General features: G+C 38.0%; 1 protein-coding gene across 1 annotated transcript; it reads right to left on the minus strand.

Annotated features, from left to right (window-relative positions):
• Positions 1 to 74: 74 nt before the first annotated feature.
• MTO1 (mitochondrial tRNA translation optimization 1) lies at positions 75 to 23,933 on the minus strand (the record flags this gene model as incomplete). Its single annotated transcript, XM_084227916.1, has 12 exons — positions 75 to 721; positions 2,889 to 3,049; positions 7,558 to 7,676; positions 8,992 to 9,163; positions 9,242 to 9,446; positions 10,105 to 10,235; positions 10,463 to 10,653; positions 10,747 to 10,859; positions 12,859 to 13,148; positions 19,668 to 19,785; positions 19,863 to 20,062; positions 23,717 to 23,933. The coding sequence occupies 12 exons, from the start codon at positions 23,931 to 23,933 to the stop codon at positions 560 to 562; spliced, it is 2,079 nt and encodes a 692-aa protein (XP_084084042.1). The 3' UTR covers positions 75 to 559.
• Positions 23,934 to 25,671: the final 1,738 nt, after the last annotated feature.

Genomic DNA, 25,671 nt, shown 5'->3' on the forward strand with positions numbered 1-25,671 from the left:
ATGAAGCAAGAGTTTGATCCCCAGCCAGGGAGCTAACCCACATGGTGCAGCAGACCTCTCCTGTCTTGCCCACTTCTCCCCTCAGCAGTGTATTTCTGTCAATCTGCTTGTTCTGCTCCCTACTCTGTCTCTGGTGAATCCTCTCACCACCCCCCTCCCAGTACCTCTGGCCTACACCCCAGCTCTTGTATGCATAAATAAGTGAAAAAAAAAAAAAAAAAAGAATTTGTACTGCTTGAAATTCCTTCCTAAGCTAACATAACCGAGCACAAGACTACTTTTCAAAATAGATTGAAAGATAAGACTTTTAATTTGTGTTCACTGTATCTCTCTTTGATGAACAGCACAAAATCATATTAATAGGCCCATGAATTAAAGCACCTAAGAGTATAATTTGAGTTTATAACTAATTTTTCAGATACACAAAAAAGACTAGACACCTCAGTTGGTATTTCCAGCACAATTATAATCTCTGTCCTCTTCATAAATTAATGACAAACCCATAATAACCTAAGGTTATTTTAATATGTGCACATTGTAAAGACTTCTTATCCCATATCTATAACTGTCTCTCTTCAAATCTGTCTTTATCACATAAGCTTTGATCAGGTTTGGTCAATTCATTCATAGCTGCCTGTCTTTGCTGAGTGGTCTTCACAAATCTTAGCAGATTGATGATGGCAGCAGGTGTCACACCAGGTATACGACTAGCAGCCCCAATCTAAGGATTAAAACCACAAAAGAACAAGTGAGCTATGTCAAATCAAATTGTGCCTATTCCCCTCTTAATTTGTATCATAATTTGCAAAATATTTTCAAACTATTATCTTAAAATATCTTCAATACAACCATATATAAAGTAGATAAAGGAAATGTGATCACTGTTAGTTTTTCATTACAAACAAGGAAAACCGAGACTTAGGGTAGTTTAAATGACTTATACAAGATCACAAAAGTAATACATGCTAGTGTTCTTACTTTTTCTTTTCATTGAAGCTAATGTAATAACCCTAACACCATGCTGAGAGCACCCTAAAATCAATCTCACTAATATTCTGAGGTATATTTTTACAGTGAAATGTATAAATATTCACTCCAAGGAGTATAAAGACTATTTAATCACATGCTAGCTCAGTTCAGTTTTGCTACCAAATGAGTCTGTAGCAAATGTTGGCAGACTCTTTTGTACTTTAAGAATGGTGGAAACGGAGCTGTGAACTCTGATGGCCAGTACTGAACTATCTATGGTAATGGCAATTTTCTATAATACCAGCACTATATTAATGCACTACACTAATATGATAGCCACTAGCCACATGTGGCTGTTAAACATTTGAAATGTAACTAATCTCACCACAGAGTTGAATTTTTTTTTTAAGGACAGAATTCACATTTTATTTGCTTTCAAATTCTTTTTTTTCATTTTTTTAACATTTATCATTTTTTACATTTTTTTAGATCATATTTTCTTCCCCCTACCCCCTCAGATTGAGTCCCCATAGAACCTCCTTCCCCAAGGCACCCGTGCACCATCACTACAGTCCCCTGTGCTCCTCTCTTCCTCCCTCTGAACCCTCTCCCTCCTCCTCCCCTGCAGGATGTCTCTGGTTTATAATTGTCTGTTTTTGCTTTGTGGTGTTTTGTACTGTTATTATTATTTTTTACACTGATGTCTTATTTGGATCCCCTATATTCCTGTTATAAGTGAAACCATATATTTTTCTTTTTCCTTCTGGCTTATTTCACTGAGCATAATTACTTCTAGCTCCATCCATGATGCTGTGAATGACAAGCAGAGTTGAATTTTTAATTTAATTTTATTTTTAACTTTAATTTGGCTACTATTACTTTGGGCAGTGCAGCACATGATTATCTATAAAAACGTAACCCAAAATGAACTATACAGAGTTTAAAAATTTAAGGTCTATTTGCCTGGTTTCCATGATGACTAATAATGCCATGCAATATTGATGAAATCACTCTTCCCTTAAACATTTTTTCCAAAAATTTGTACAGGTCACATTTTTGTTAAAATGTCTCTTTAGGGGAAGGTTCTGAGCAGAGTTTGGAGGAGGCCCAATTGTCTATGGTGTGGAACCATAGGGGTAGATGTTGTGTGGTAATATACATCTGAAAAGCATGGCCCTACACCCTGAATCACATACAGTGCTGTAAACCAATGTTACCTCAATAAAAAATGAAAAAAAAAAAGCATATGAATAGAAAGAACAATAAATAAATAAAGTACCCCTTTATTTTAGGAACCAATACCAAAATAAACATGGCTATTAAATTATGATACACCATGAATATTTAAGGCATAACTCATTTTTAGAGATGTTATAAAATGTCAGAATCAATAAGTATAGCCAATGTATATTTAAATATTTGTTATCAGAAGTACAATACTATACTTCTTGCTTACAGTCATGCATGTGCACACACTTATATACTATATTTAGGCTGAAGCATGGGGTGGGGGATATCTTTGGCTCCCTACTTCTTACTGGCAGCTCTCAGGGCAACACTGTGGAACCCTTAGAATCACTACTTGGGATAGATCCAAGTAGTGATTTGAAAACCACTGATATATATTACATTTTAACCTACTGTAGTTTCTTTTAAGACATAAACATATACTAGACTGCACTGATGGCTTGACACATGACTAGAACTAGCAAACAATTACAATCAACCCAATTCTTGACTTTGAGTTATTTATTTAGGCTAAGCTTTATCATTTCTCATAAAAACATACCAACATCTGTCATAGAAAGAGATATATGAAATAAGAAGTATTTTGTGGTGAAATAAAACAGGTGGCTATTTAAATCTAGGTTTAAAAAATTAAAGCACTGGCTCTTTCTATGTACTACCTATATTCTTACCGTCTGAGGGCGACTGAAATGTAGCTTCTCTCTAACTTCACAGGACAAAGACACATCCCTAAGAGTTAAATAATCTAGGTCTTCTGGCAGTTGGAGGGCTTCATCTCGTTGAACTTCCTTTATTTCTTGTTGCTGATGAAACACCACCGATTCGTAAGTAGCTGGTAAACAAAATTATGATACTCAGATTATGTTAACTTACATTTTTATAATTTTTTACAAATCACAAAGAGCTTTTGTATACATTATTTCATTCAACACTTATCTCAACACCACAAGATGGGTGGGATAGGTGTTTTCTTTTAGGGATGAGGGAATTGAAGCTAAGATTAAAAAGAATATCTAGGGCCTCCCTGGTGGCGCAAGGGGTTAAAATGCAACCTATGAAGCTATCTGCAGCCACTGCAGCACCAGTTCGATCCCCAACCAGGAAGCTACCCACCTGGTGCGGCAGACCTCTCCTGACTTGCCCACTGCTCCCCTCAATTGTGTATTTCAGTCAATCTGCCTGTTCTGTTACCCACTCTGTCTCTGGTGAATCCTCTCATCTTCCCCACACCTCTGGCCTGTACCCCAGTTCTTGTATGCATAAATAAACAAATCTTTAAAAAAAAAAAGAAGGAATATCTTGTATAGTAACTATAACACTTATATGGTAGTTTATTGTATATCCTTTTCATTTCAAAAATCTGGAAGATTAAAAGCAAAAATAAATTGTTTTCAGTGACAATTTTAGTGCCACGATTCTCTCAATAGGCTGTGGGTTTAAGTTCTAAACCTAAAGATAGACTGTTTCTCCAAGAAAATGGTTTTCTGAATTATGTTCATTTGAAGCTATAATTTTAAAAAGTGGAATTTTCTTAGATGACAACACATAATTTAAGTTTTTACTCACATGTGAAATTAAAAACATAATCCAGCAATTGTTTTGTAATCAAAACATTTTGTTCTTAAGAAAAGTAAATCAAAACCTGTTTTAAAACCTAAACCAGGGCCTCCCAGGTGGTGCGGGGGTTAAGCGCCGCACTATGAGGCAATCTGAAGCCTCTGCAGCACAAGTTCAATCCCCGGCTGGCTAGGGAGCAACCCACATGGCGAAGCAGACCTCTCCCGTCTCGCCCGCTGCTCCCCTCAGCAGTGTATTTTGGTCAGTCTGCCTGTTCTATTCCCCTCTCTGTCTCTGGTGATTCCTCTCACCACCATCCCTGCCGCACATCTCTGGCCTGTACCCCAGCTCTTGTATGCATAAATAAATAAATCTTTTTAAAAAAAAAAAACCTAAACCAAAATTTAATGTGGCTTTTTCCAGTGGTGATGACCTTTCCCCTCTTTAGAAGAGGAAACACAAGAAGAAATACCTGGTGCAGAACCCAAATTCCTACTTCATGGATATGAAATGCCCCAGGATGCTATAAAATCACCACTGTCTTTAGACATGTACAAACAGTAGTTTTGTGTATTTGTTGCTCCACGGTCCTCTGCCAGCCTACAGGAGGAAATGTAAGGTTTACAGAAGAATGCTCCTTCACTAAAGCAGCATCAAAAACACCCTCATTCCTGATGAATGGAAAACCATTCCAATAAACACATTCTGGATTAAAAAAGGAACAATGTAGTATACACATGTTGCATATCTGAAATATTATAATGTTTGAATATAAAGTTAAAAACAAGAACAACAACAAAAAAACCCCACCTACACTGAGGTGGTCATTCTTTTCTGTTTAAGAAAGCAAGTCTTCTTTAAAAGTTTCAAGAGCATTGGCTTCCATTACCTGACTGGTAGCCAGAAAATCAACAGCTCTGATTTGGCTCTATCTATGAATTATCCTCTCACTATGGGCACATCATTACTCTTCTGTGCTTTTGCTTCTTTACCTAGAATTTGTAAGGGCTGACCTGGATGACTTCTGATGCTTTCATGACATCTCAAGAAAGCTGTGAAGTATAGTATAAAGGCCTTGCTGTCAGGTAAGTTAGGTTCAAATTCTAGCTCTGCCACTCACTAATTGTGTGATCTTGGGGAAGTTAACACTTATCTGTAAAATTAAGACAATAATGCTAATACCCATCTTTCACAGGACAGTTCTAAGTATTAAATGAAATAATGCATATAAAGGGCTTATTTTACAATAACAATTTCTTTTTTTTTTTTTTTATTTATTTATTTGTTTGTTTGTTTTTTGTTTATACATGCACTGGGTACAGTCAGAAGCGCGGGAGGGTGAGAGAATTCACCAGAGCCACAGTAGGGAGCAGAGCAGGCAGAAGGACCGAAGTACACTGCTGAGGGGAGCAGTGGGCGGCAGGAGAGGTCTGCGCGCCATGTGGGACCCTCCTCTGGAGGCCGGGGAGCAGCTGGGGATTGAACCGGCGCAGCAGAGGCCACGGGCAGCTTCGCAACCCAGCGCTCAACTGCTGCGCCACCGGGGAGGCCCGACAATAACAATTTCTTTTAAGCAGACCTTTCCTGACTCACCCGCTGCTCCCCTCAGCAGTGCATTTCAGTCGATCTGCCTGTTCTGTCCCCCACTCTGTCTCTGGTGAATCCTCTCACCTCCCACACCTCTGGCCTCTACCCCAGTTCTTGAATGCATAAATAAATATTTTTTTAAAATTATTTATTTATTTACCTCTCCTGTCTTGCCCATTGCTCCCCTCAGCAGTGTACTTCAGTCAATCCACCTATTCTGTTTCCCACTGTCTCAGGTGCATCCTCTCATGCCCTGCACCTCTGGCCTGTATCCCAGCTATTATATTTGTTATTTTACAATAACAAATTAGCACAGCAAATTATAATACAATTTTGTGACTCATGAAGAGATTCTTCAGGAAATCATGGAATATAAATGAGGAGGTAATGTATATATTAAAGGTATATTTATTTAACCTTACAGATATTGAATTGTCAGAAAAGTCATGGTGCATTTTTGCTTGAAAATCAGAAAAAATATCATGGCCTCCTTGGTGGCACAAGGGGTTAAGTTGTAGCACCATGAAACTATCCGTAGCCATTGTAGCAACAGTTCGATCCCTAGCTGGGGAGCTAACCCACATTTCGCAGCAGACCTCTCCTGTCTTGCCCAGTGGTCCCCTCAGCAGTGTACATCAGTCAATCCACCTATTCTGTTTCCCACTGTCTCTGGTGAATCCTCTCATGCCCCACACCTCTGGCTTGTATCCCAGATATTATATGCATAAATAAATATATCTTTTTAAAAAATATTTACATATTTATGCATACAAGAACTGGGGTAGAGGCCAGAAGTGTGGGAGGTGAGAGGATTCACCAGAGACAGAGCGGGGGACAGAACAGGCAGATCGACTGAAATACACTGCTGAGGGGAGCAGCGGGCAAGTCAGGAGAGGTCTGCTGAGCCATGTGGGTTGCTCCCTGGCTGGGGATAGAACTCGTGCCGCAGTGGCTGTGGATAGCTTCATAGGTTGCGTCTTAACCCCTTGCGCCACCAGGGAGGCCCATAAATAAATAAATCTTAAAAAAAAAAGTCATGACTTTTCCAACAACCCAATATATAATAGCTAAACATAAGACATAATACAAAGAAAATCTAAAATTGACTTATTCCCTCCAAAACTTGATTAGTGGGAAGATTCAAATAGTGATGTTGAAAACACCTGATATACATATTTTAGCCTAGTGTGGTTTCTTTCAATCCCTGGATATAAATTAAAATTTTTATAGACGCCTGAGTCTTTAAAGAACAAGGCAAAATAGTAGTTACTCTGTTGGCTGGAGTCAGGGTTTCTATAAGTTAAAGATAATTATTCTGGATTGCTCTAATCTTAATCTTATGATTTAATGAACAACATAAAGTTACAACCAAGTTTAAAATATAAAATTTAATTACCATTCCCCAAGTGCTTGCAGACTTAATATTCGATAAAGTAACTTCTACTAAATAAGAAATCATGACGCTGAAATAAAAGGCCAACATTACATCTTATGTATTAGTATATTTCTAGTATCTGGACACTTGGAAAAATGATTCTAGGGTTTTTATGAGTTTCCTTTTGTTGCTTGATTCTTGTTAACTTGCACAATAGGATGATAGGCAGCAATTGGATCATGCTACATATAAAGCCAATGTGATAGACTCGAGAACTAAAAGAAAATGCCAGTATTAGAAGGAATGCAGCATTCTTACCACCTTTGCTAGTCCCTAAGGAGTTTACTAATGAACTTTGTGTTTCAATAATGTATCTTCATCCAATTTTTCCTATTCACTCTGTTCCCTGCCTTTTTCTCTACATAATTTCCCACCCCAAGAAAAAACATCTTCTATCAAAATCCAGAAGCTGTATTATTCTCAGTATCACTGTTCATGTTTATGAAATTTTCACAATGAAAAACATTTTTTAAAAATGTAGTAGTCAATATACTGATCAAGAGAATGAGAACCCACCATGTGTTATAATGCAGATGCTCACTAAGTGGCTGGGTTGTAGCCTGAGATTCTGCAGTCCCAACAAGCTCTCAGGTGTTGAAATGACACGCTAGCTAAGAACCCCAGGCACAGAGCCTACACTGAGCCTCCTAATGGTAATCATGTTCCTCTTGACATAGAGATTTCAGTGGGTTAGCTGTGTATTCATAATTTGCACAAATGGAAAAGAGAACATACAAGCATCTTAAGCAAAAAGTTTCTACCTTCTATTTTCAATCTTTCAGCTAGCTCTCTACTTTTAGTGTACTTCTTCAAGGTTTCTGGAACAGCCTTGGCCAACAATTCCATGTCAACTTCCTCATACTTCAGAACATCTAGAGCTCTGTAAATATACAAAAGCTTCATTTACTCTAGGATAAATTAGGAATAATAAAAAGCAGCATTAAAACAGATATACCTTTAAATCCACAAGCCTTTTTTTTCAAAGATTTATTTATTTATTTATATAAGAACTGGGGGACAGGCCAGATGCGCTGGAGGGTGAGAGGATCACCAGAGACAGAGTGGGGAATAGAATAGGCAGACTGACGAAACACACTGCTGAGGGGAGCAGTGGGCACGATAGGAGAGGTCTGCCACGCCATGTGGGACCCTTGACGGCCAGCCGGGATCGAACTGGCGCTGCAGGCTGCAGACAGCTTCACAGCACTGCGCTCAACCACCTGCACCACCAGGGGAGGCCCCACAAGCCTTTTTAAAAATGGAAAAATATACTAGCGACACAGTTGTAAGGTAAAGTGCCACCATATGTGTTACAATGATTGTAGATTTATGCTCGGAGTATCCCCACCACCCTAATTAGCTCATTCTTTTTTAAATAGGCAAAAACAGTGGTAAAATAGGTAGATTTTGAATTATATAAGATCCTTGGGAACTTATCTTTGAAGCAAAAAGCTCTAAATTTATGTCATTTAGACTCAGAATCCATATAATCAAAATAATAAAACAGAGACCAACCTCCCCCCCAACTCCAAATACAGTATGGGAATTTTTAGCAGGTTCAGAGAATTCATAACCCTTGGCTTAATCGAAGAGGTTTCCTTAGCATAATTCACAAACAAGATGAGTCACTGTAATTGCTCCATGCCTATAAGAGAAAGGAACTAACTCTCTTAGAAAAGCCAAAAGAACTGAATGGGAACACAGAGATTATATTTAAAAAAAAAACAAAAACTTAGAATCATTTTTTTTAAAGATTTATTTATTTATGCATACAAGAACTGGGGTATAGGCCAGAGGAATGGGGGTTGAGAAAATTCACCAGATAGAGTAGGAAACAGAACAGGCAGACTGACTGAAATACATTGCTGAGGAGAACAGCGGGCAATGTAGGAGAGGTCTGCTGTGCCACGTGGATCACCTGCCTGGCTGGGGATCAAACTCCTGGTGCAGAGGCTGCAGATAGGTTTACAGTGCTGTGCTTAACCCCTTGCGCCACCAGGGAGGCCCTTAGAATTATTTTTTTTTAATATGTAATAAAAAGATAAATTTCATTTAAAGAACCCTGAAAAGAAGCCAAGAGAAAGCTACATTCACTTAAAATGTGTAGGTAGGAGTCTATAGGCAATGTCTCTGAAATGATCACATTTTTCCATAAAAAGTGAGAAAGGCCCACATTAAAAACTAAAAATGCATACCTGAGAGGAAGACTTTTGCCAGTACTTATGGAAGCCTCTGGGATTAATTGTTTCCATTTATAACTTGAAAACTCAATGGATTTTAGCACAGAAATGCCTTCCTCTAAAGAAGATTTCATCCAAGTAGCTCTTTGATATCGTTGTTGGGAAACACAGCCAGCTTCCTTGTATCCTATAGAAGGAGGGGGAGAATATAATGAGAGGGTTTAAAGAGGAGTAAATATGGTTGCAGGATGCAGCGAAGAATTACCTCGAAAAGTGAGCCTGCTATCAGCATTATCAGGGCGCAGTGATAAACGGAATTCTGCTCGGCTGGTAAACATGCGGTATGGTTCGTTGGTACCCAGGGTGGTGAGGTCATCAATTAAAACTCCTATGTAGCCTTCTGTTCGGCTAATGACAAAAGGAGGCTTGCATCTGACCCGGAGACTTGCATTGATTCCAGCTATCACACCCTACAAGAGTACTGAAATCGTTAAAAGGCCATTATGAACTGAACAAAGAGCTATCCTATTCAGAGCACTACCTGGAAAACACAGCATGGGCACTGCCCCAAAGGGTATGAAGATATGATCTATATTCAGAAAGCAATTATGGGTAATGTATTACTTTAGAAGGCTATGAATTGTTGTTTTCAAAGTAGCTAATTTCCTGATTCCGTATGTGGGATAATCTTTAAAAAAAAAAAAAATCCACCTGTGATTACAATGCTGTAAACCAATAAAAACCTCAATAAAAAAGAAAAAAAACATCACCTGTAGGACTTTTTAGCCATTTCCCATTTACAAGTAAAAATAACTTCCCACTTAAAAGGAATAATGATAATTTTCAATAAAATTATGTTAAAAGAACTAAATTTTCTTTTTTAAAAAAGCTTCAGAAGCAACACAATAAACCTAATAAAAAAAAAATCCAATATAGGAGTCAGAAAAGAGTAAATAAGTCATAATTATTTTTAAAATCCTATTGTATACAGAAGCCATTTCCATACACCTAGAAACAGAAATGTCTTTCATTACTTATGAGTTTTATCTAAGATCTTTGGAGTTAACATAACAGGTTCAAAGAAGGAACACCCTTTTTGTCCACAGTAACATTTGAACAATCTCTTACTTGAGCTGCAGCTTCCTCATAACCAGTAGTGCCATTTATCTGCCCAGCAAAGAAGAGCCGTTGTACCAAACGTGTCTCAAGAGAAGGAGTGATCTGACGAGGGTCCAAGTAATCATACTGAACACCATAACCTGACCAAAGGATAAATGGCACAAAGTAAGTTAAAACAGAGCTGGGTTTGCCTCCAGGCAGAGATGTAAAAATTATCATTAAATGCTCTTCAAAAAGGAAGACCAAATGCAGAGATGTTAGGCTTTATCTTCAGAGGCTCTAAGCAATTTTGACTGTCATAAGATCTCTTCACTGTCTGCTCAAGTGACCTGAGTTCAAACTGAAGAGCAGCTGTGGTCCTCTTTACCTGGCTGAATCATTTTAGCTTTCTCCAAGCCTCTGATGCATGTGATCATTTTCTCTTGTAACTCAGCTGGCAGTGTCACAGATAACCCTTGTGGGTAGATGAGATCAGAATCCATTCCTTCAGGTTCCAACCAAACCTGATGTGAACGGTTTGGAAAACGTAAAACCTTTGATTCAATGGAGGGGCAGTATCTAGAGTAGGACAGTGATATTAAAAAATTGAATAAACAAAAGAGGGTTTATATCAATCCGCAAAGTAATTGTACACTGATATTTTGTCCTTACCGGGGTCCTCTTGTAGTTTCTTTAACATGACTATTAAGGTGAAGGTTCTCAAGGACAATCTCATCCACTCTAGGGTTGGTATGAGTCAAATAACATGGAAGCTGATCTTCTGGCTAAAACATAGGAGCTAGTTACAACACTATTTTGCTGCTCTACTAGTATGTCCTTTATTCAAATAAATCCCACACAGGACCTGAACTTAATATTATACACACTAAAATATGCAAAAATGCTTGGCTTACTTTTATTAAGTTCTTATCTGTTAAAAACATATACCCAATTATTTGTAAGTGAAATGATGTGATTCTGGGACTGTTGCTTTAAAACTCAGCAAGAATAAAGTTTTGAGGAGGAAAGATGAAACAAGAATGCCAAAATGCTATTATCGAAGCCGGAAGATGGACACAGAGATTCACAATGCTATTTTTTTTCTACTTTTTGTAAACTTGAAAAATTATAACAAAAAGTTAGAAAAAATATTATCAATGCAAAATATAAAAGCAAAAATATAAAAATGACTTATTCAAAATAACAGACTCTTTGGAACTACTCATTAGGATAACACTCACCAAACACTAGGATCACCAGTTACTAGTCCTTAACTCTAAACATACATACATACATATATATATATATATATATATATAAATAAAAGATAGGCAAAAGTAGTCTGTACTCTTCAAAAATATCACTATCATGAAAGACTGAGGAACTGTTTCACACTAAAGAGAAATGACCATTAAAGGCAATACATGCTCCTAAATAGGTAAAAAATAGAATGCAATAAAGTACAATGTTGGGACAATCAGTAAAATTCTGATTATGGACTTTACACTAGTTTACAGCACTATATCATTGTGAAAGTCCCTGAATTTCATCTTTGCATCAAGGCGAATGTAAGCTATCCTTGCGCTTAATTGAGAGATTAAACTGGAGTATTTAGAGGTAAAGGGTCATCATTTCCACAATGTGTTATTGAATGTTTCTTCAAAAAAAAAGCAAGAATTTATGCTCATTGAAATAAACCAGAAAGAAAAAGAAAAATAACAGATGGTTTCACTTATAGGAGGAATGTAGAGGAAACAAATAAGGGATCAAGAAAAAAAAAGTAATTAAAATAAATTAAAAATCAAAATCAACAGACAACTATAAACCAGAGACACTCTGCAGGGGGAGAGAGGGAGTAGGATCAAAACAGGGGTGGGAAGAGCACAAGGGACTATGGTGATGGTGCACTGGTAAATTGGTGGTGGGAATTTCACGGGGACTACACCTGAGAGGAGAAAGTACACATTGTACAAAAATGAAGAATGATGTAAAAAATATATAAAATAATAAAACAATAAAATAAGATCAGTTGACATCATATAAAAAAAAAGAGCAAGAATAAATGTGCATGTATTTATATGACCTATATGGCTCTCGCTCTATATACATATATAGAGAAAAAATATGGTAAGATATTAATAAAGGGTGAACTTAAATGGTTTGTAGGAGTTTATTTAAATAGTATTGCAGGGGCCTCCCCGGTGGCTCAGTGGTTGAGCGCTGGGTTGCGAAGCTGCCCGCAGCCTCTGCGATGCTGGTTCGATCCCCGGCTGCAACCCAGCCACCGGAGGAGGGTCCCACATGGCGCGCAGAGCTCTCCTGCCGCCCGCTGCTCCCCTCCGCAGTGTACTTCGGTCCTTCTGCCTGCTCTGCTTCCTGTTCTGGCTCTGGTGAATTCTCTCACCCTCCCGCGCTTCTGACTGTACCCAGTGCATGTATAAACAAAACAAACAAACAAATAAATAAATTAAAAAAACACATGCCTCTATTAAAAAAAAAAAGTTTAAAAAAAAATAAATAGTATTGCAACTTTTCTGTAGGTCTGAAATTGTTTCCAAAGGTTTAAGTAGCTAAAGTTACTGGAAGCAATAGAATTTAAGAACTTATGGGGAAACACCAAATTAGTCAAATTATGACAGACTGAGGAACTGTTCCAGATTCTACTTTTTTTGCACCTAAGTAATAGTGATGTAGAATGCATTACAAACACAACAAAAAGTTAGGTTATATCCTGCTATGAACAGCCATTATCAACTATAGTCAAGTTTGCATAAATTACCTTACCTTAATCCACACTGTTTCATTGATAAAGCTGAATGGTACAGATGGGTTATCTGGTATCTGCTTGTTTAGAATGCTGAAATTAATGGACTCTTTGGCAATTCGGGGGGGAGTCCCAGTCTTCAATCTTCCCACAACAAACCCCAATTTCTCCAGAGTCTCAGCTAATCCTATGGAAGGCTGATCTCCTAAACGTCCGGCTGGATGCACCTCCAGTCCAATTAAAATCACACCTCTCAGAAAGGTCCCAGCAGTCAGAATCACACTCTCAGCATATATTGTGCTTCCATCCACTAAGTGGTAGGAGAGAATAAAAATTGTGTTCTGTTACCAAGAATCAAACTGGAATGTGATTATTTTACATTAGAATTAGAGAAAAATTTTGTCTTCAGAGACCTGAGAAAGAATTTTTAATGAGTAAGAAGACTGTCTGTTATCAATTTCAAGTACCAAAAAATATTGGGAGAATATCTAATTCACATGTTCCTAAGATCATATCAACATTGCAAAGTTAGTTTTACTTTTTAAAATTAATTTTAGACTTTTGATTAAATATGACAAACTATCTCACATAATTTTCTCTCCTACCTGAAATGCCAAGAAAATGAAATAAAGGCACAAAAAAGGTATGGAAAAGAACTTGTCAAAAGATAGAAATTTCCATACATCTGAAGAGGTATGAACTGATTCCCCTAAATCATATATAGTATTATGAACCAGTGTTACCTCAAAAAAAAAAAGTGTTTCCACTTTGACAGAAAGTAGTTGAAGAGTGATAGTTGATCTAGCAGAGGGAAGAATGATCAAGAATCTGAAAAATCTGAAAACTTTAATACAAAAGGATTTATGCATACCTATGCTCATAGCAGCCTTATTCAGAATAGTCAAGTCCTGGAGCCTAAATGCCCAGAGACAGATTACTGGATAAAGAAATTTTGTGGAAAGAAAAAAAAGAAATTTTGTGGAATATGTACTCAATGCAATACTATCCAACTATTAAAAAGGATGAAATAGTGTGTTTTGGTACACAATGGATGGATCTTGAGTATACTAAATGAAATAACCTAGAAAGTGAAAGACAGTTACCTGATGCTCTCACTCATTTGTGGACTATAAATAACCAAAGAAAACAAATTGGCAAAGCACAGCAAAAATAATTCTTAGGCTCTGTGACAATATACTGGTTATCAGTAGGGACGAGGGGGGAAGGCGTGGAGGATACAAAACAAAAGTGATAGGACATTGGCTCTGGAACTCTGATGGAGGGTGACAATGCAGTCCCAAAACTGTATATTTATGTAACTGATTGACAGGTCAATAAAATGAGGGAAAAAGAAAAACTGGCAACAATTGAAAGAAACAAAGAGAATCTGAAGATAAGACACTTTGCCCTGCAAAGGCTCATAAAATTGGAAAAGTGAGAATGAGAAGTGAGGAGATGCTGGAATGAAGTTTGGGGCTGAAAATGAGAGAAATAGTTGAAATTTACATATAAAAAGTTTGTGTAGAGTCAGATCTTAATGGAGCTTTATTCTTTTGGTACTTGGGTATTGTTTAATGCACAGTTTCAATTTAGGATGAAGAAAAAGTACGAGAAATGGACAGTGCTGAGAGTTGCATAACACTGGATGTGCTTCACAGACTGAACTGTATCGTTAAAATGGCAGTTTTATGTTATGTACATTTTAGCACAATAAAAAACTGTATTGCTGGGCCTATAAAATATAGACAGGGTAAAAATAGCATTTAAAGGTACCAAATTAAGTAACAGAAGTACCAAAAATTTAAAGGTCTGCATTAATCAAAATAATATAATCGGGCCTCCCCAGTGGCGCAGAGGTTGAATGCTGGGTTGCGAAGCTGCCCGCAGCCTCTGCAGTGCCAGTTTGATCCCTGGCTGCTCCCTGGCCACCGGAGGAGGGTCCCACATGGCACGCAGACCTCTCCTGCCACCCGCTGCTCCCCTCAGCAGTGTACTTCTGTCCTTCTGCCTGGTCTGCTCCCCTCTCTGGCTCTGGTGAATTCTCTCACCTTCCCGTGCTTCTGACTGTACTCAGTGCTTGCATAAATAAATAAATAAATAAATAAATAAATAAATAAATAAATAAACAAACAAATCTTTTAAATAAATAAATAAATAAATAAAATAAAAATAATATAATATAATCATTACATCAGAGAAAAGGAGGCAAGGGGAAAAAAGAAAATGAAAACTATGACCTAATTGTTCATAGAGAGGTCTGTTTACATTGACAGAAAAAAAGGGAAGCTTAAGCACTATATATATAAAAATAAATTAGCTATAAAGGTAATTACCAGGACAAAAACTGAAAAAAAAGACAGACTTCCGAAAGCACAGCAAACATAGATTAAGTTGGGGGGGGGGTGGGCAGTGCAGAGCACTGTGTCTAACATGCTACTCCCATGTGAAAGGAAGAGCTATACATGATGATGTATACATGATGACACGTGTATGCATAGGCATATCCAGATAGAAAGACTACATAAGAAACTAGTAACACTCCTGAGGAGAAAAAACGGTTTGCTGGGGACAAGATGAGAGCGAAGACCACCTTTTCAATTTACATTCTTTTGTCACCTTTGAATTATTGTCCATGTATGTATTCCCTATTCAGAAAATTAATAAATCTCTAAGAAAAACTATGCAGGAGAATTAAGAGCAGTATCCCAAATGATGAGAGTCTCCAGCACCGCCCCTCTTACAATTTTGTTCCTAGAATGCTAGTAGGCATTCTAGTTCCTTATGCAAAAGATTAATTCTTCTCCTGAGAACTAATAGACAATGCTATTTGCTAGTTGCCCAACAAACAGTCCAGATCACAGTGTGGGCAGCCACAGCCTCACCACCATGGCTCTCTAATGCCAGCCACATCATCTACCTTGCTGAGCTCCAGCTAAAGAAGGCGTAAGTAAATCTCTGTAAATGGCTAGCATAAAGCTAACTGCCTGTAAATCCACTGGTGGTCAAGTATAGAAGAAAACAACAGGCTACAGAAGCTGCTGACCAGGGTACGCCCTCTACTCTAGGGCTGAAGAAACCTCATCATTACTGGTCAGGTATGGTGGCACTCTGTACTATAAGACTTTTCAGAATGTCTAATTCACAAATATCCATTTTGACACTCAGAACGTCAACAGATCTGTGCTTCCAGCATATAGTTACTGATGCTTTGCTGGAGGCAAGTAAGGCCAATCTGGTAGGCCTTTTTGAAGCCACCAGTCTGGATGCTATCCATGCCAAATGTCTAACAGTTATGCCAAAAGACATCCAGCTAGCACGTAGTACACATGGAGAACATGCTTAAGAATCTACTACAATGGGAAACATTCATTCTCAAAAACAAAAAATTTCTATTCTTCCTGTTATTGGTAGTTTTGAATGTTTGATTTTCCCCTCCATGGGGGTTAAAAGGTACTTAAATATATGGTTGCAATTGAGAAAATAGAGGCCAGAAATCAGTTATTGGCCAGAAATCAGTCCATTTTCATTTGTGTGTGAATTTTTAATATTAATGTGGGAACATGAAACATTAATGAAAGGCAAAATGTCTCAATGAACAGTTTCAGCAGTTCAACTTTATAACTAATATAAACATGTTAAATTTTTCAGAACCAAAAAACAAGCACTTCCCCGCCCCCCCACAATTAGGCACCAAACTATAGAGTTTACCAAGCAATAAAATTAACTGTGTATACACAAATCTTTCATTCATTGTTTTGGTGCCATCATTTAAAAATCTGAATAGACAACCTAAGTTCCCTAAACACATGTACTTTCTCTGTGTACATGAAAGAAAGCAGCTCAACTAAAGAAAGAGAATAAAGAAATTTGTATAAACAATATATACAACAGAAGGAAATTTAAAAATCCATAATGAAAATCCTTACATAGATTAGAGAAAATATTACATTCAGAGATCAAGGGCAAGATGCTAAACAAAACAAATAATCAGGGGGAAAAGGGTAGTTTACAAATGAAAAATATCATAGATTTAAAAAATTCATTACGGGGCCTCCCTGGTGGCGCAAGGGGTTAAGCACCGCACTATGAAGCAATCTCACAGCCTCTGCAGCACGAGTTCGATACCTGGCCGGCCAGAGAGAAACCCACATAGCGAGGCAGACCTCTCCTGTCTCACCCGCTGTTCCCCTCAGCAGTGTATTTCAGTCAGTCTGCCTGTTCTGTTCCCCACTTTGTCTCTGGCGAATTCTTTTACCCCCCGCATCTCCGGCCTGTACCCCAGCTCTTGTATGCATAAATAAATAAACCTTTAAAAAAATTCATTACTAAGATTTGGGACAATAAAGTTAGGAAATCTCTTAAGATGATATGGCAAGATGACAAAAAATAAAAATAGAAAAATCTAGAAACCCAACTCAGGAACAGATAAGAGTTACAGAAAGAAATGCATAGAGAAATAATAAAATACCCCAGAAATTAAGAACACAGATTTCTAGATTGAAAGGGAACACTAGTTCCTAACCACAATGAATGAACAAAGGCCACTAGGAGACATCATTTTAAAGTTTCAAAAACATAAATATGAGATCCCAGAAGTTTCCAGAGACAGAGGAAAATATATTTAAACCAGAATTCTTTCCTCAGTCAAATTAAAGGTCAAGTTAAAGAAAAAAATATTTTTTTAGATATGTAAGGATTCAAAAAACGGTACCCCCAATGCATCTTTTCTTAGGAAGTTACTAGAAGATATGCTCCAGCAAAATGAGGAAGAGAGAGATAGACTGGAGTGACAGGAAACAAGGGATGATGCAACACAGCAGAGCAGAGAAAGGAAGTGTCAAAATAACATCTGTGCAGAAAGTCTAGAGATCAATTGTCCTGATTATAGCACGTGGGGGTGGGAGGATGTGGTAACTGATTATCTTTGGGAGCGAAGTATCCAAGAAAAAAAAATCAGAATTCACAGATTGAGCTTCGAGAAAATGATAGATTTTTTTTCTCATGGAAAAGTTGAACAAGTGTATGGGTAAATAAACAATGATTAAAATATAATAATACAGCAATGATTAACCCAAAGCAAAACAAAGCAATATATGAGAACAAGCATCACCACTTGGATCTCTAAAGAACAATGCCTTACATTATGTTGCTCTACCCTCCCAATAAAATTAAGCCATAAATTTTGGTTGACAGTATTTATATTATTGAAATTATTAAAGAGAGCTACCATAAAAAATTCTAATAATGCCTAAGAATGATAATTTAGAAAATAAAAATACAATTATATTGTTTAGAAATATGGAGGTATATATGAGAAGTGACAGCAAAAAAAAGTTGAAATGGTTAAATATGGAGAGAGACAAAATTATTTTTCAATATAAAAATTTAAATTCTATCTGCAACAGTTAGCCTTCCCAGTGACTAATTTCACACCTGTGACTCTGATACATATAAAATAAGACCTCTTAAATGGAAGATGCCAAATTAAGAAATAATATACATTTGACTACACCTCAACTGAAGTCAATTAGACATAAAAATTAAAGACTGCGGATTCTTTTCCTGGTACTGTAAGTGATGCTTGACACGCCACTTATCAATTTAAGACACACCTGTGTCCCTTAGAAATGTTAAAGTAATTTGTAAATTGGAAGGAAATTTAAATGACCCAAAACCTGGGAGAATACCAGCCAGGAGATAAAAAAAAAAAAAAAAATTTAAATTCTATTTGATGTTTAAAAATTCACATGTTATTTTGATTGAAAAAAATGAATGCAGATCAGAACAGACAATTCACAGAGGAAGATATCCAGAGGGCCAATAGATACATGGAAAAATGTTCACTATCACTTTTAATAAGGGAGACGTAGGTCAAAATTACAATGAAATATCATCTCACACCCATGCTAATGACACATAATAAAAAGACCTCCAACAATAAGTGTGAAAGAGGATGTGAGAAAGAGGAACCTGACTATACTTCTGGTGGGAATATAAACTAGAGCAACATTATGGAAAGCAATCTGAATTTAACTTAAAAAACTAAAGATGGAAATATCACATGACCCAGAAAACCCACTCTTGGGCATTTATCTGAAAGACATCAAACCATCCACTCAAAAAATTATATGCTTTACATTGCTCATTTCAGCACCATTTACAACAGTTAGGATATGGAAAAAACCCGAGTACTCACTGAGAGAGGACTGGATAAAGAAGTGGCACATCCATGTGATGGAATACTATTCACCCATAAGGAAAGATGAAATGTTGCAAATTTATAGCAAAATGAAGGGCTCAAGAGAACTATGTAGGGTAAAGCAAGTCAGAGTGACAAATGCAAATGTTGTACATTTATACTGTGGATGATATGACAAAGCAAATACCTATAAAAACTAGTAGAAGCTAATAAAGGAAATGAAGTTTCTGAGATTAAGATGGATGGTGGAGGTAGAAAGGGCCTCCACCCTTGGTGATGGGGGAAAACGTTAATACATAACTCTTTAAAAGTATATATAAAATAATCTTGTAAAATAAAAATTAAAAAATTTTGAGTCAGAACTAGGAAAAATGAAAATTACAACAGAAAGACTAGGAGAAAAAGACATGCAGGCTATGAAATCCAACACTTGGATGGTACAGAGGAACCCAGAATTTTTGCTTCATGAAGGTCAAAATGAAGAAAAACGGTATTTTTGAAATAATTTTCCTTATCTGTAAAGTAAAAACACAATTTCTTCAAATAAACAAAACATCTATACATTCTGCTCTAAAATAAGTTTCCCACAAGCAGTTTGATATGCAATTGTTATCTATAACCAGTACATACCCAAAACAACACCACTGACACGACATTTTCCTGTGTGCTCTGGTTCTGGTTCTGTAAGAATAAGATCTTCTACAGCTCCCTCCTGAACAGTAAGCAGTGGGGTATTTAGGATTTCTTTCTGTCAAAAGAGAATGCAAGTTGACACATGACAGTTTAAGCTATCACTAGTCTCCTGCTTTCATGCCTTATTCTTACCTGCATATTCTGCTTGTAGAGTTTCCTATCAATTTGAGCTCTTAGACCCCAAACAGCTGGTCCTTTACGCCGGTTTAACACTTTGTAATGTACACCAGACTGGTCACAGATTCGAGAACACAGGCCATCCAAGGCATCTATTTCCCTCATTAAATGCCCCTTTCCAATGCCACCAAAGGAAGGATTACAGGACATCTGACCTAAGAGCAATCACAAACAAAATAAATATATAGCAACTTGTACATAGTGAGTGTTTAATAGGGAAATGTCTATACAGTAACTAGATTCATCTCATATCATATTTAAAAAAACAAACCTTGAAAATACACTGTAAAAAAATCCCAGTGTCAATGACATAAAAGAGTTATTCAAGCTATCCTGAAAGATAACCATTGCCTATAATTTCTTTTGACTTGTTTCCTTGAAGCATAATTTTACTATTTCATTAGGTTGCTTTTTCCTGTAGATGTGGTTTTGAAATCCTTACCTCATAAAACCTTCTCAAATCAAACATACTTTTTATTTTTTTAAAGATTTATTTATTTATGCATATAAGAGCTGGAGTACAGGCCAGAGATGCAGGGGGTGAGAAGATTCACCAGAGACAGAGTAGGGAACAGAATAGGCAGACTGACCCAAGTACACTGCTGAGGGGAGCAGTGGGTGAGTCAGGAGAGGTCTGCTGCACCATGTGGGTTTCTCCCTGGTGGGCTGGGGATCAAACTCTTGCTGTAGAGGCTGCGCGGTGCTTAACCCTTTGCGCCACCAGGAAGGCCCTCAAGCATACTTTTAAAAGTATACTTTTAAGCATACTTTTTAAGTCCCTTGTTCACTGTTGTCTTCCACAATTATGTCTTCCACAAATGCCATATACACTTTGCAGGAAAAATTAAATTACAAAATTCTTGAAAGTAGAATACATATTTCATATTTACCCTTTTAAGATCCCCTATTTTAATTAGTGGTATAAATTAATGTTAATTACCTCAAAGGACTTTATAGGAGGTAAGGGGTAGGAAATCTGTGTCAACATCCACAAAGCAACAGGTCACTATCAAGCTCTCCAAAAGTTTTTATTATCGCCATAGGGAAGCTATGATAAGCATGAGCAAGATCTGGCTTAATTCCTAGATCTACCAACTTGATAAGCTCTGTTATTTTTGCCAAGTTATCTGATTTTCTGTAACAGTTTTCCTGCTGTAACAACAGGAATGACAGCTATATATATTTTATTCTTCCTCTCATATACAATTTTAATTTGATAAACACTCTTCTTTATGATGCTTTGTTTGAGGAATGTGAGATGACATCACCCAATGATTCCCCGCCTTCAACTATTATTCTGTGCTATTCGTAGTATTTTTAACTAACCCCCTTCCCATTTTTAGAGAGGACACATTTCAGACATTTTCACATCAAAGTTTATAATCAACCACTTGCAGGTGATATTTTGCTTGGTATATTCACAAAGCCTTTTCTTTAAAGTAAACAAACGACTCAGTTTTCCCAGCACCATTTATTGAACAAATTTCTTTGCTCCAATGCATATTCTTTGCTCCTTTGTCAGAGATTAGTTGACCATAAATCTGTGGATTTATTTCTGGATTTTCTATTCGATTCCATTGGTCTGTGTGTCTGTTCTTGTTCCAATACCATGCAGTTTTGACGATTATGGCTTTATAGTATAGTTTGAAGTCTGGGAGTGTGATGCCTCCATTCCCTTCTTTTTTTTTCAGGAGAGCTTTGGCTATTTGGGGTTTTTGGTGATTCCATATGAATTTCATCGATAATTGTTCTATTTCTTTGAAGAATGACATTGAAATTTTGATTGGAATAGTATTGAATCTGTATATTGCTTTTGGTAGGATGGCCATTTTAATAATGCTGATGAGACTCAACAACAACAAAGAAAATAATCCAGTCAAAAAATGGGCAGAAGAGCTAAAAAGAAACTTCTCTGAAGAGGAAATGCAAATGGCCAACAGGCATATGAAAAAATGTTCAACATCACTTGTAATCAGGGAAATGCAAATCAAAACCACCATGAGATACCATCTTATATCAGTGAGAATGGCACATATTAAAAAACTAGCAACAACAAATGTTGGCAAGGTTGTGGAGAAAAAGGAACTCTCCTGCACTGCTGGTGGGAGTGCAAACTGGTCCAACCACTATGGAGAGCTGTGTGGAGATTTCTGGACCTACTCAACATAGAGCTTCCATATGATCCAGCAATTCCATTCCTAGATATTTACCCAAAGGACACAGAAACATCAATTCCAAAGTGCACCTGCACCCCTATGTTTATAGCAGCACTATTTACAATAGCTAAGCTTTGGAAACAGCCCAAATGCCCAAAAATAGATGACTGGATCAAGAAGATGTGGTACATATACACCATGGAATATTACTCAGCATTCAAAAATTTGCAGCAACATGGATGGAGCTGGAAGGGATCATGCTCAGCGAAATAAGCCAGAAAGAAAAAGAAAAATACCGGATGGTGTCACTCATAGCAGGAATCTAGAAAACTTAAATAAGGGACCAGGAAAAAGAATAACTATAAGAAAGAAAATATCAAAATCAACAAACAACTATGAACCAGAGACACTCTATGGGGGCGGGGGGCGGGGAAAGGAGGGATTGGGGTCAAAATAAGGGGGTTGTAATTATATGGGAAATATAAAAATAAAATTTAAATTAAAAAAAACAAAGAAAAAAGAAAAGAAAAGAAAAGAAAAGAAAAGAAACAAACGAAGGGCCTCCCCTGGCACAGCGGTTGAGCGCAGGGCTGCGAGGCTGCCCGCAACCTCTGCAGCGCTGGTTCGTTCCCCGGCCACCAGCGAGGGTCTCACAAAATAAATAAATAAATAAACAAACAAACGAAAAACCTTTTATTGAAAATAAGTATCAATTCTTAATTTTTTCTAAAAATGTAAACAACACTTAAATGTATACTAAGCAAAGTATAATCCTTCGGGTACTCCTAAATCAACAATGAATATTTCTCCACAGTTACAAGCGTAATGATACTCTTTAAAAAGTACTTAAGTATGCAATTATGTGATTTATTATGTGATTTATTAAGAGTACTACTTACTCTTAAGCAAATGCAGGAGGAAAGATAAGCATGCATACTTTACAAGAAAATGTTTTAGCCTGTCTCTATGATGATGTTAGAGAGCTCTCTTACTTTTGATTAAGGTCTTTCAACCATTGCCTATTAAGCACTACCGGGTTCTAAGTACAAACTGGGAAACAAACATATAGTAGAAATAAGAAATGCCAAGTTTGAAAAGCAGCATCATTCTTCAAAAGGGCTCCACAAACCATCGAGGGGGGAAATACGGTCGTTTAATAAACGATTACTAATAATGTTAATTATTAGTGAATTAATAATGTTAATTCACTCTTTATCCAAAGCAACAAGCTAGTAAAGGGTACAGCACAAAGAAACCAGAAGCTAATAGCAAGGATTCTTATAGTTTCCCAAGGCACCGCCACGCCAAGATCGGTGGTTCACGGAATAGCCGAATCCAGACTTCTAGTCCCAGACTCGCCAGTTCCTGCAGAACACAAATCAGGCTAAAACCACCGAAGCTAGGATTGTCACTAGGTAGGGGAGAGATGGTCGATTTGTTACGAAACAACCCCGCTATAAAACGGGTTGCCTGGCTGTGGGTCCTCACCCGCACGCTTAAAAGGGACTTATTAATACTCCACTACAGGCACACACAAAAGGTTAATAAAAGGTCATTCTTTTCTTCCTAACAGATTCAGGAACTAGAAGGGGAAGAAAGGGTTACTGGCAGCTTGCGTGCTGTCTGAACAACACAGTCCCCTGCCCCGCTCACCGATCGTGTCCACGCGGTGCGTGAGTAGCAAGGTCCGCGAGCCGCACCGAGCCGCAGCGGCGGCTGCTTCGCTCCCGGCGTGTCCCCCGCCGATGACCACCACGTCGAAGTGCGGACTACGGGGAGCCGCGCTATCAGCACTAAATCGGGCCAACGGAAGGTGCTGTTTGGCTAAGGAAGCCGCGACCGAGCGGCCACAACCGCGGAGGGAGAACATGGTTGGAGGAAGGCAGAATCTGTGTGACTCTGACCCTAACACTAGCAAGGCGCAAACACTCAGGCTATAAGAGAAAAGTCTTCAGGGCGCAGCCATCTTGCTCTGATGTCATGGCGTAGCACGTCTACGTCTGACGTCACCATTAATTGGCGGTTTGACGGGCCGCCGGAGTCCGAATAACGGAATAACAGTGCAGGTGGCTGAGGGCGTGTAATTGCGCTCCTGGGCCGTGCTGGCCTTTGGTTATGTATGACCCTGGGTTAGGAGCCCTGCTTGGTCATCTTTTGTCCTTTCCGGCGAGTTGCAGCCCTGTCTACAATGAATTTGATTCCTTTGATCAGATTCTTTGCGCTTTCTGGTACATAGTTATCTTCACTTCTGTGTATAGAGTCTGGATAGGAATAGATTCGAACGAAGTTTAAATATATAGAGGAAAGATTCACGAAGGCTAATAAAGAGAATCAGACGGTTTCCGTGTACATTTTTTTTTTAAACAAGTGAACCAGAGTTTGGTTTATTTCATGTTGTCTTGCACATTCTTGAACACATATCTTATAAATTTGTGGACCTCTATACATAAAGATACTGGCTAAAACAGCTCCTCCGTATTTAAGATTGAATAACAGCTAAAATAACTTTCTAAAGAACTTGGGTCAGGTTGCAATACAATGTGTAAGATTACTTTATCACATGGTTGCCAGCACTGGATTTTAATTTTTTTTTTAAGATTTAAAGAGCTGGGTTGTAGGCCAGAGATGCAGAGGGTGAGAGGATTCACCAGAGACAGAGTGGGGAACAGAATAGGCGAATTGACTGAAATACACTGCTGAGGGGAGCAGCAGGCAAGTCAAGAGAGTTCTGCTTCCCCATGTGGGTCACCTCCCTGGCGGTGGATGGAACTCGTGCTTCAGTGACTGCAGATTGCTTCATAGTGCTGAAACTTACCCCCTTGTGCCACTAGGGAGGCCCCCACATCCAATTTTTGATATATTTTCTTTACTTGTCTTTCAACACATCAAGCTATTCTAGTTTTCCTCTTAATTTTCTGGCTGCCACTCTTCATTCTATTTTGTGGGTGCCTCTTCCTTGAACACTATGCTCACACCTAAGAATACAACCAAACCAATTCTCAAATCCCATCTTTAGGGGTTTATCTCCTGAGCTCATTTGCAATGCCAATTTTGTAGCTGTCTGGTCCAATCAAGCGAGATAAATCACACATAAGATTAAACAGGAGAGGGCCTCCCCTGGTGGCACAGGCGGTTGAGGACAGCGCTGTGAAGCTGTCCACAGCCTCTGCAGCGCCAGTTCAATCCCCACCGGCCTGCGAGGGTCCCACATGGTGCCACAGACCTCTCCTGTCATGCCCGCTGCTCCCCTCAGCAATGTATTTCATCAGTTTGCCTGTTCTGTTCCCGGCTCCGTCTCTGGTGAATCCGCTCACCCTCCCACGCATCTGTCCTGTACCCGGTTCTTGCATAAATAAATAAATCTTTAAAAAAAAAAAGGTTAAACGGGAGATATTTAATATAAGAACAATTAACCATAATAAAAAAGTATAAGATATAAGGAAATTCAAGGTGGTACCCTACAGCTGAAGAATCCCCTTGGAAGAATAAACAGGGAAGGAGTTCAGGCCTCAAGTGTAGAACTGCAGAGATCATGGGCTATACAAGGTAGGGGTTTTGCAGCAGCTCTGTGTGGATTTACAGAGCCACGGGCAGTCTGCACAAAGGGC

Source organism: Talpa europaea, assembly GCF_964194135.1.
Source record: "Talpa europaea genome assembly, chromosome: 2".
Classification (NCBI taxonomy): Eukaryota; Metazoa; Chordata; class Mammalia; order Eulipotyphla; family Talpidae; genus Talpa; species Talpa europaea.